The sequence below is a fragment of the Dryas octopetala genome, chromosome 2 (genome assembly GCF_963921425.1).
Source record: "Dryas octopetala chromosome 2, drDryOcto1.1, whole genome shotgun sequence".
NCBI classification, from domain to species: domain Eukaryota; kingdom Viridiplantae; phylum Streptophyta; class Magnoliopsida; order Rosales; family Rosaceae; genus Dryas; species Dryas octopetala.
Window position 1 is genome coordinate 28923075 of NC_141367.1, and position 12378 is coordinate 28935452.

At 36.4% G+C, this 12378-nt stretch overlaps 1 protein-coding gene and 2 pseudogenes across 2 annotated transcripts; 1 reads left to right on the forward strand and 2 right to left on the reverse strand.

Moving 5' to 3' along the window:
- Positions 1-1328: 1328 nt before the first annotated feature.
- LOC147295296 (cytochrome P450 CYP749A22-like) lies at positions 1329-3169 on the forward strand (annotated as a pseudogene).
- Positions 3170-3171: 2 nt separating this feature from the next.
- LOC147295297 (uncharacterized) lies at positions 3172-9999 on the reverse strand (annotated as a pseudogene). Its single transcript, XR_015120248.1, has 6 exons — positions 9984-9999; positions 7816-9024; positions 7343-7774; positions 3894-4007; positions 3548-3695; positions 3172-3300 (listed from the first exon to the last, which is right to left on the reverse strand). The product of XR_015120248.1 is annotated as an uncharacterized LOC147295297 (transcript).
- A 395-nt stretch (positions 10000-10394) lies between these two features.
- LOC147295298 (cytosolic sulfotransferase 5-like) lies at positions 10395-11370 on the reverse strand. The gene has a single exon (XM_086233912.1). It carries the CDS (start codon positions 11262-11264, stop codon positions 10431-10433), a length of 834 nt encoding a protein of 277 aa, XP_086090038.1. The 5' UTR covers positions 11265-11370; the 3' UTR covers positions 10395-10430.
- Positions 11371-12378: the final 1008 nt, after the last annotated feature.

The window sequence follows — 12378 nt, forward strand, 5'->3', positions numbered from 1 at the left end:
TAATTTTTTTTAGTTTAGGTACTAACCTAGAGCAAGACATTTTGAATTATGTCACAAATCGGTTTGCTATACAGTTGTGACTATTTCAAATTCATAAAAATTCAAAATTTATAAGGGTTTAATACTTTTGATTTAGGCTTGGGGAATGAAGTCCTATAACCCAAATACTAAACATTAAAGTTTAAGCTTTGCAAATATTGAAAAAACAACAAATCAATAAATAAAAAATTATGACTGTTAGACAATCACAGCTCAGTATAACCTTTTTTTTTTTAAATTGGTGCCTGAATTGAAATTTAATATCTAAAGTAAAATGACATAAACAATTTGGTAGTTAAAATATAAAAATATTATAATTTAGTACCTAAAGTCAACGACCTATTATTTTAATACACTGGCCTAAGTTGGGACAAGAAGATTTTATTATTTAACAAAGGTAATTAATAAATGAGTTTTACTGTAGCAAAGAATCTATACTCTATTATTATTTAGATGATTCCATCAACATCTGGGGATAAAAAAATGTCTGCCTGATATGCAATGTTTGGATTGAAGAATTTTTTTATTTAATTTCAAGCAAGCATAGATATCGAAGTACCAAAATAGGCATTAATTGTTTCAATACTTGTCTCAACTCTCAACAACTCAAAAGTACGCCAAATAAGGCTTTAGAACAAATGGGAGAGTTTGTGAAGGAAAATGCTCTAATAATGTGGGAGAGTTCATAAGATTTGAATGCATCCTTGATCCATATATATAAGGCCGTACCACTCTGAATGGAACATAATATAAAAGTTGGTAATAGTGAGAGTCTTGCAAAATTTGGATATGGCATCTAGCATGACTAGAATGTCCCATATTCTGTCAACAATGTCATACCCTTCATAAAATTTAACAATGCCAACTATAACCATGGTCCATGATAATAATTGAAATGCCCATCCATGATGATATAGAGTTCCTCTGTGTTTAGGGATTTCCGGGGTCTGTTTGGTTCCTTGATTTTGTTACTCTGACTGTGGTTCTGTTCAGTACCACGTTTCATGTATCATTGTTTGGCTCTTTTACAAAATCAGGATTCAGTTAGAAGACAATACTCCCACAGAGCAACGAAACCCAATACAAGGTGGAAACTTGTTTGAGTCCTAAAACGCATTTGTTAATAAAACTTTAACCACGTGTATGCAATAATAATAAATTCTCAATTCCACATGGATGGCATGCAGAATCAACCTTCAACAAGAGCAAAAACTTCAATTTTGGACGGTTGAAACTCAGTACAAAGTCTCAGAGATACATCCCAAGATCGAGAAAAACAAGAAGAAAAAATGAGTTGGTTTGGAGACCCAGTAATCAGTGTTTCAAGCTTTCTGTGTATGTTCCTTCTCTTAGTTCTCATCAAGATCTTTCACAAAATATGGTGGACACCAATTCGCATACAGAATATGATGGCTTTGCAGGGAATCAAAGGCCCTTCTTACAGACTTATCCATGGAAACACCAAAGAAATCTCCAACATGCAAAAGGAAGCCTTGAGCAGGCCCAAAAATTTATCACATGACATACTTTCTGCAGTTGATCCTCATATTCACTCATGGACCAAGATATATGGTAACAATTAAGCTCTTAATTTAGTACTATGGTTTTTCAGTATGTTAGTTCAAAGATAAATTTTTGTCACTTTTAATGGCATGCAATTACAGGAAATAATTTTCTTCAATGGCGTGGTTGTCAAGCTCAGTTGGTCATTATGGAACCTGAGTTGTGCAAAGAGATACTGAATAACAAACATGGAGCTTACCATCAAAGGAAGTTCCAAGGCTACACGAAGAAGCTATTAGGAAATAGCATGTCGTCAGCAGAAGGTGAAAAATGGGCAAAAGTGAGAAAGTTGGCCAACCATGCTTTCCATGGAGAGAGCTTAAAAGTAAGTTCTTAAGACTATATATATATGATTCTTTCAAAGAGTGTCATACGTAGTTTAGTAATTACATGATGGTTCTATATATTGTTTTACACTTTTACTAGAGTATGATTCCAGCAATGGTAGCCAGTGCTGAGACGATGCTAGAAAGATGGGAAAATCATCACGGCAAAGAAATTGAGGTGTTTGAAGAATTTAGATTGTTCACTTCAGAAGTGATTTCCAGGACAGCATTTGGCAGCAGCTACTTAGAAGGGAAGAACATTTTTGACATGTTGATCAAGTTATCCTCATTGGTATTTAAAAATGCTTTCAAACTCAGGTTTCCTAGATTCAGGTAATTTCAGTTTAACTAATTCATGAGCACAATTATACATAACCACATGTTTCTCAAGAGAATATGAGAAATAGGATTAATTTCATTTCATATTAGAGAAACTATTTCCAACAATATTCTTGGAGGATTATGTCTGTTGTCACTTCTCATTAGTCTTCCATTCATTTTGGTATTCAAACATATTTTCAAATTAAGGTTTCCTGGCATCAGGTTCGTAGCTGAATTCCTTTTAACTAAATCTCCTATAACTGAACTCAGTATGTTCTCAATTCTCATGTTTAGTCTTTCACTCAACATTGCAGTATGTTTCTAAAAACCAGTGATGAGATTGAATCAGAGAAGCTTGCGAAAGGAATACGCGACTCCATAATGGAGATTGTGAAGAAAAGAGAAAATTAGGCATTGAGTGGAGAAGAAGACAACTTTGGGAATGATTTTCTTGGATTACTTTTAAAGGCTCATCATGATATATGCCAATGAAAACCAGAGGATTTCGTTCGACAATTTGGTCGATGAGTGCAAGGCATTCTACTTTGCTGGACAAGAAACCACTAATACTTTGATGGCTTGGACTGTCTTTCTTCTGGCACACCACACAGATTGGCAAGAAAAAGCAAGAAAGGAGGTCCTACAATTATTTGGCAAACACATTCCAAATCCTGATGGCATTGCCAAACTGAAAACAGTAAGAAATTTAACTACTCAATCAATGCTTGTTGTCTAAGTGACTGCAGGAGTGCTCTTAATTAAGTTTTAAATCCTGATTTTTTTTTTTTTGTCTTTTGTTCTATTTTTCATTTTCATCATGGATGCAGCTGAGTATGATCATCAATGAATCTCTAAGGTTATATCCTCCTATTGTTTCCATTGTAAAGAAGGTTGAAAAGGAAGTAAGACTAGGAAATCTCAATAAAAGTTTCTCCTTCATGCGAGATATAAGCTTAAATTTTTCCTCAGCTTCAAGCTGCTGGCGTATGTCATTTCTTGATGCCCGGTCTGGGTGAAATTTTAGCAATGCCCGTTTATAAGCTGCATGCACCTTGAATGGCCATTTCCATTATAATAGTTGAAAGTAAAATATATACAGATATGCACATATGTACATGTATGCATGTGTGTGCGCGTGTGTGTGTATGTGTCAAATATTCAAATGGTAGTACTAGCGGCCCACATCTATGGAGAAACCAAACCCACAGTTCAATTTTAGGAAAAAATAAAATAAAATCATTGAACCAGAAACAACTAAGAACCTAAAGCATCATACATAAATCGCTTAATTAACTTACCTCATGTGGCAAAGGATGGAAACCAGCCCCCACTTGTAAAGAAGCCACGAAGCAAAGAAGCCATATCTATGCATGTCAATTCCAATCTGTTAAGCTCCTTCCTTATTTCAGCACGAAGTTGGTCTTTCAAATTCAAATCTTCTTCATCCTGAAATGGCATTATTTTACTAACACATCAGAAATATCTAATCAATTGTACTTGATCTTAAAAACAGTCCTTTAAACTTGAAAGGGAAATAATAGCCAAACGCTGAATATAAAGTCAAGACAAGGAAAAACAAGTCAAGAGAGGAGGAAAAGCAGCCTTCAGAGGGGAAAATAAGATGTTGAATATATGAATCCAAACCTTCTTTTGTGTCTCTCTAACTTCTTCCACACGTTGCTTTTGCCTTCTCTGCATGTCTAATAAACGCATGCTTTCAGCTTTTCTCCTCTTGCGCAATCTCTGTGCCTCTTCTGCCTGAAAAACAGAAAGTATACTTAATGTCAGGTAAAATGGTCATTCACAGAACTGAGATGACTGAATATGTTGTCAAGCATGTATAAATATACTAAATATGACAGATTAAAATAGTGGTTAGATTTCACCAGAACCCCTATAACAAATCATGATACGCACAATCACCAAAAAAAAATCATGATATGAACTATTCCAGAATGACTATAATACTCAATGACGAATAAAATAAAAGTAACTACCAACACCAGAAGCCAAGTGGTTACTCTTCCCTTCAATAAGAGGGAGACCTTGGATTCAACCCATGAGCTTATAGGAAGCCTATCTCTTGTTGTGTAAGCTTATAGGAACCAATGGGCCTCCAATGAACCAAAAAAACTGTTGAACAAAAATTGTAAATAAATAATAATATTATTACCTAACATAATTTCACCCAAATTCATTTAAGGAATGAGGGTTTTATTATTTTGGATACGACCCATTCAAGATGGAGTACATCTCTTAATTACAATCCCTTGACTTAAGGGAATACCCTTTGATTCCAATTGCAATGAAACCAACCAATCACTTTGTGAGTGTTTGGATTTTTAATAGGTGAAAGACCTATTGAAAAGGAATTTATTTGCGGCTGCGCTTGCACCCATATTTTAGGTTGCCTACGTACCCGTTGCAGGATCAAACCACACGTAGTTCCAAGATTTTGGAATTTAAATGGGTGAATGACCCATTTAAATGATTTGAGTAATTTGGGTAAGGTTTAAAGCTCTTGGATTTGATTTGAGAAATTAATTCAGGGATTTTTGTGTGTAGAGCTAATTTCTAAAGGATTTGGGTGGATTTGATTTGGTGCGAAATTAATTCAAAGAAATTTGTATGAATTAACTCCTAAGGGAATTTAAAAAATTTTGTGAATGAAGTTGAGTGTGAATTTTGCTCACATTGCCTACGTACCCATGATGGGATCAAACCAGACGTAGTTCAGTAAAAAAAATTTGACTTGATTGGCTTTGTGCCATTTTTTTGGAATTGAATTTGAGAATTAATTTTGGTTTTGTACCGATTGAGAAATTTGGTTTTGTACCAATTTGAGAATTTGAATTTGGGGTTTGGATTTGGTTTCGGTTTTGTACCGATTGAGAAAGTTGGTTTTGCACCAATTTGAGAGTGTTGGCTTTGTACCAATCTAAGAGTCTGAATTTGGGATTTGGAGGAAAATGTGCCCATTAATATTTTTGTATCATTTATTTGTTAAATGACACATTTGTTTTTATAATGGGCTAACATGAATTTGGTTATGTGCCCACTAATATCTTTGTATCAATTACTTATTAATTGACACACTCTTTATTTATTAATGGGCAAACAAGAATTTAGAGAGAGGTCCATTGGACTTTGTTTGATTTTTATACCAATTACTTGTATGTTAATTGGTATATTGGTTTATTAATTGGGAACTCAATTGGTTTTATCCCATTAACTTTGGCTGTCAATATTTTCACTAATAAATTGTTTACTGGAGCTTTGACATGGACCAGGTTTATTGACCACAAGATTGCAGGTGATAACTTTTGCCCCATTAAAATAAATGCTAGTCATTTATAGCATTTCAAATATTAATGGGTTCGTTTTGGAATGGCCTCCACGTTTTGTAATCAAGAGGCCTAGTGGAGTGAAAGCAATACAAGTCTACTGCCTTTTATTTGCTAAGCCACTTGTTTAGGTGGGGCAAGCTTGGGAACCTTGCATAGACCATCCTTTGTCCTTTGTTCTCTCCACTTCTTCTTTATCATGGACTGAAAGTTTGGTCCTGTCAAAGCTTTTGGCTACTGTCCATTGCAGTGGGTGGTCAAAGACTATTTTTTTCATTTCCTCTGAATTAGTGGCAGCAAGAATAAAAGAGTTAAAAAATATCAAACTTAGGAGGCTGCATTTCATAGCTCTTTCCTTCATCCTGAAGCTTCAAGACTTGAGAGCTTCACTTTGATGGGCCACGATCATCTTTGCTTCCAGGGATGCAACTTGTGCCGACTTCTCTGCAAGTCTGGAACTTAGTCCCATATTTTTTGTTGGTTTTCCTCTTCTCTTTATCCTCTCTTTATTTCATAAGTTTGATACAAAAGGACGGAGGCTTGCTGCATGCGTGAGGCTTGGTGCAGCAAGATTGTTTTGTTTCTTCCTTTTCTTTTGGTGGAGAAGCACATTTGGCTTTTGCTGGCAGAAGTGCAGCACCCTTTTTTATTGTGCTACATTGCCATAGCTTCATTTAATTTGTTTTTCTCCTTTTCTTTCTTTTGCCTCTCTTTTTTTTTAACTACGAGCCCAACTTGATTTTTTTTCCTTGGCTTTTCACGTGAAGCACTATGGAAGCAACATCACATCTTTTCCTTGGCTTCACAACATGTCTAGACCACCCTTTTATTTTCGTCTTTTTTTTTTGACTAGCTGGCTTGTCAATTTCATCTTGGGAACTTGGATATACTTTCAAGCGCGACTTTGATTTCTTTGTAAGCCGCAACTTATTTAATTGGTTGGGTTCTTTCTCTCCCTTTTTTTTTTGCGTTCAACAATACAGCAAAAGGAGATCTTTTGTTTCTCCTAATCTGGTTGGCAATTGAAGGCATAGAAAGTGATTTCTTTCGTGGGGTTCAGCACAGAACCACCAGCTTAGAAAATTAATTTTGGGGGTTCAGATCAGAACCTCCATCTTGAGAAAAAGCAATTTATGGGGGGTTCAGACCAGAACCCCCATCTTGAGATGAGATGGATTTATGAGAAGTTCAGACCAGAATCCCCATTTTTTGAGAGAGGATAGATTTATGGAGGGTTCAGACCAAAACCCCTATCTTGAGACGAAAGTAATTTATGGGGGGTTCTGACCTGAACCCCCATCTTAAAAGAAAGAACACCGCCAAGGGCCACTACCTTGAATTTGAACAGCAACAGCAACGGTCTTGCAGTAATTCTCTCTTCTCTCTGTACTTTCTCCTTCAGCCTTTCGGTCTCCCCTTTCTTTTTTTCTCCTCTTTTTCTAAATCCCTCCTGCTCTATTTATAGAGTTCATGAGAGGTCTAAGTGATGAGATCTGATGGAGATGAGAACTTTCTCCATTTAAATTTAAACTCATCAGATAAGAGATAATTAAGCTTTCAGATAAATCCACATTATCTCATTTTTCAATTTGTTTTTCATTTGAAATTAATGTGGCACATGGTATATGGGTATCTTATCTCAACCTCAACCTTTGTATTTTTTTTGAATTTTTTTTACGGTTCAACAAAAACAAAAATGAACATAGGTAAAAAAGTAAAACAAAAAAAGTATTCATGCATGTGCAGAACCTGAATTTGTAAGACTCGCTGCCTGGATGCCATATCTTCTTCAATTGCTCGCTTGTATTCAGCAGTCTCCTTGAACTTTTCCCGATCAGTGAATATATCTCTTTGAACAGGACTAACTTTACCATCTTGAGCCTGCAACGGAATCCTCGAGTCACATGATTCTTCCCCTCTTGCTGAATCAAATCCCCCCTGATTACTTCTTGCTCCATTACATGAAGTGTTGCACAAAGCTACTTCTTCAGAATCTGCCCTAACTTTCTCCTGGGAACAAGCTTTTCCATTACTTATTTCCGACTTACCCTTGTACAATGTGGTGAAGAATACAGATTCTCCAGGAACAGGTCCAAGTTTGTCTTCAGAATGAACAACACCACAATCCCCGTGTGTTTCATCAAATGGTTGTCCAGAAACTTCTTTCTCTTTTTCCTCAAACTAGCTCCTTTTCTATATTCATTTGGAAAAGAAGTATTGCAACTAGAAGGAGCATCATGAAACTTATCCTCCTTGCCCCTTACTTCAACTCTGTCATGGTCAATAAGCATTTCATCATAATGTTGGTTCTTGCAGAAAAAATTAATCTTCTTGATTCAAAGCACTACCTTTTCTTTGATCCTTGTTAAGCCTCAGTAAGGAATCAGAAAAACAAGTTTCATCCCTGAACTTTTGCACATTATCCATAAAACAAGTCCCTGTATGTTTAGATTGTTTACGACCCAGTTCTTCTTCCTTAGACCACAAAGAAGGCCCTTCAGGACTTCGTTCTTCTTCATTACAAAAACTAGAGGTACCATCATTTGGGTAACTCTGCCATTCATAAAGACGAGGATCTTCTGTAACTGTGCCTCTAACCTGCTGAAGATCATCATTCCTATCTAAACATTCTGTTTCTTTGGCTGACACACTTTCCTCCCCAACTTTCTGATTAGATTCCATTTGGGGAACAAAAGAAGTACCCTCCACATGTCCATCACGAGTTCCCATGAAGTCTGGAAGGTTTTCTTTTACATAATTTCCATTGTTTGAACTTGAACAAACAGGGGCCTCTTCTACCTCAGCTTTTGCATGGGCATCATTATGTGATCCAGATCCACTAACTTGATCCCCTGAACCAGATTGACCATTATGAACAACCTGTTTCCTCTTTTGGGAAGCTTTTTCCCAATGCTTATGAAGCTTTTCAGAAGAACGTTCTATTAGCTCGCAATCAGAATAATCACTATTGGGATCAGAAATTAAACCATCACCATTTGCACCAGGAATTTTACCAGAGTGGGTTTGCTTGCACTTTGACCCCATGAACGTAGAACCCTTTTCCTGGTCAGACAAACCACTCTCAGACTCAAGACCATAACGATTTATGCCAGGGGTTTTTCCAGAGTGGGTTTTCTTGCACTTTGAACCCTTGAATGTAGAACCCTTTGTCTGGTCCGAAGAACCACTCTCGGAATCAAAAACTAACCCATAACGATTTCTGCCAGAAGTTTTGCCAGAGTGAGTTTGCTTGCACTTTGATCCCATGAATTTAGAACCCTTTCCCTGGACAACTTGCCATTCATCACCATTTGAGATTACAGAATTCTGCCTATATTTAGAATCAGGAAAAGAACTTTTGCTTGAGGTAGCATCACTATCGAGGTCCCCACCATCTTCAAGAATGATTACAGGACTCACGTAGTTATCTTCTTCAAGAATGCCACATTTTTATTTCTTTTTATTTCCTTAATTTGTGTTTGGCCAACTTGTTTCATTTTTTCATTGGTTTCTCACGTAAATCACAAGAGAAGCAAGTCAACATCCTCATCTGCACGGCAGTGGGTCCTTTTTGCTCTTGGGTTTACACCTTTTTCTTTTTTTTTTTTCTTTTTTTTATCAAAAGTGCATGTCTTCTTTCTGAAAAGTTGGATTCAAAGAGCATGTTTGTTTTAAATTGGCAAAGACGGATCTTTGCCTCTCCATATAGTCTTGTGGAAAACTATTTTTTTTTTTTTTGTTCTCTACAGACTCTTTCAATCTGAAAGAAATTAGAGAGGTCTCATTGAGACAAAAAGGTAATTAATATTTGAGTGTGTGTTTTTCCCTTTTAATTTTTCTCTTATATTCCTATAAATTATTTTTTTTTCAATTATTTCTTGACTTCAACCAAAAATTTTCTAATTGATTTCTTGATATAATCAAAAATTTCCTAATTAATTTCTTGTTAATTGTGAATTATTTTGTAAAAGATTTTATTAGGGGCCCAATTTAAATTTCGTTTTTGGGCCTTCCAAAAGTCATGGCGGCCCGGTTGACGAACCTTGGCAGTGTATTCATCCCAGAATTTCACTTTGGAAATTAAACATCTCATATCTGTTCAGAAAATGTACTGCTTTGAATAGAAGATTAGGTATCTAGGATAGTCAAGGTAAGCTAAATTTCAGCGCACACTAATATATTTTATTTAGTAGCCATAGGTGCAGTTGAAGTATTGAGGAGCAGAACAAGGTGGCAATTATATATCAAATATGTAAGTGGCCCATGAGGCCATGATGTGGGATTACAAATATGTAGTGGCTCACAGCTGGTTAGGCTTTTATTTATCAAAGTATCATATATATGTATAATTTTAGGAGAAAGTCTTGGGTGGGGCTAGAATGCCACTCACCTAATGAGACATCCATTTACATTTTGACACTTGTCATCTTTTTTATTCAGCTGGACCAAGACTTCTCTGCCTTCTCTCTGCAATAAGTATTATAACTAACACTTTACACCAAATTGCAATGAATGACTAAATTATGAAATTTTCAATTAAAATGTATCATGTATGTAAAATATTTCTCTACGAAAACTCTGAGAGAGAACAAGAACTCTTGATGAAGAAGAGAAAGATGCGCTGAAGAGAAGAGAGCTCGATCAACGTGAGACTCAAATTCTGTGCTTGAAATATTGATGACCCCCTTTATCTTATTCAATCATTGATTGGACTAAAATGACAAACCCATTCGATTCGATCACAGTTTTTATTTCATGAGATTTAGATAATTGACACTGGAGCTAACCAAAGTGAAAGTACACACATTGACACGCTTGCAAAACAAAGTAAGCAAACTTAGAATTTTAACCCAGAACCTTGAAACTTCTCTTGAGTGATGCAGTCTAGTCGTTCCGCCATCTCAGCTGTCAAATAATTCGTCCAATCTCCAACCTCACCTCTCCGAAAGAATGCACTCTTCTCCAAACCAGATGATAATTTCCCATTTTTATTCACATCCAAATTGCTCAAACTGTTGAAACTACACAACCTTAAGATGTTATCCACCACTCCTTGTGTCTCTTCTTCTGGGGAAAATGGGCACCCCAAGAACTCAGCCAGCCTCCTCAAGAGAAGAGTGGGATGTTCTTTCATTTCCTCATACTTGCAGAAAAATGCCCTTTCAGGCCTTTCCAAGCTCTCCTTCCAATACCCCAACACATGGTCCCATAAGGGTCCATACGAACTCACTCCCCTGCAAAACATATCAAATGCTTCTTCAAGTGAAATGATGACCCTACACTCGGGTCTCACTTTGTTTGTAAAGTGCCAGAGTGAAACAAATGTGTCCTTGGGATCTCTACACAGATAAACAACCTTGCAAGCAGAGCTTTTAATAGATTCAGGCAGAGACACAAATGGTAAATGAGTTGAGAAGAGCCTTGGAGGTTTCAAGGTGGTGAGATCAGGAACTTGATTCTCAATGTATACACGAAGCTCCAAGAAGGGCACAAGAACATGAGGGTTGTTTGTGAGCAAAGGGTGTTGTTGAGGGTCTGGATATTGCACTCTTTTCACCAGGGCAAACAGAATTGCCTTCAGCCAAGTGGTGCCTGATTTGGGAGTGCTAACAAGAAAGATATCAGTTTCTTGGGCTTGGAAGTGTTTCTGGCATGTTAAAACTCCTTGCATGTGCCTAGTTGCATGCCAAAAGCCTTGGTACTGATGGAGATAATTTGCAACCCAACCTTTTTCTGTAGGTAGAGAGGATATTAGGTCTCTGATTTCTTGGTTGAGTTCAGACCAGGAGGAGGTTGAGGGTGTTTGCATGGCAGTCAGAATGGGAAAGGCTGAAAGGGTAGTGTTGTCAAGAGTCTTGGTTGTTTTCTGCAGAGTTTCGTCCTAGCTATTATATAGTAATCAACCAGACACAACACCCCTCCTGGCTACTGTTTCCCAAACATAAAGTGCAAATAGAAAAAACAAAAAAAAGCTAGAAACCACCTAACCTAAGCAATAATTAGAGCAAAATGACAAAATGCTTAATGCACTTTGTGCATGATAAATGTGATCATATTATAAACATGGATAAGGATCCTCTGCCAGGCTCTCTCTACCAGGTTTATACCAAGCTTTTGATCTTGGCCATTGAAAGGATCCAATGGTCATCACAACACCATATTTTCAAGGCTCACCAACCATATTTTTAAAGCCCACCTTTATTTATCTTTTCACATCAAACAACATACAATACAAAATACAAAATACAGTACAACAGGTTTCATATGTTTGGCTTCCCTGGTTGATCACCATTTTCCCCTTCCATCGCTTCTCTGTCTCACTCTCTAATCTCAACTTCTGTCCCCTTCATCTCGTCTCCCAGATCTAAGAATTTGAAAGTTTTGGGTATTCTCTCAAGCTCTCATCTCCTCTCTGTTCACTGTCCATAGAGGCATGATTTTAAAACCCAACTGCCATTTTTTTTTTTGTTATTTAGTTAATGGGTTCCCTAATGTTTATATGATTTTGATTGTTGAGAGTAATTTTGTAACCTGAATCCAATTTTTCTTGTAGTAGGTTTTGTTGAATCATTTTTTTTTTCTCATATTTATTTGATTATTTATCCTCTTTCCTCTCCCAAAATTTATTTTTGGAATTCCGATGCATAGAAGCAATGTGTTAAACAATAGAAGCAAGCATCTGATTAATCTATTTCAATATTTATTTTTTTCGTTAATTTTAGGTAGTTAATGCATTAGTATCCACCGAGTGCAATTGAAGATTTTATTCTTAAGTACTCTTTCAC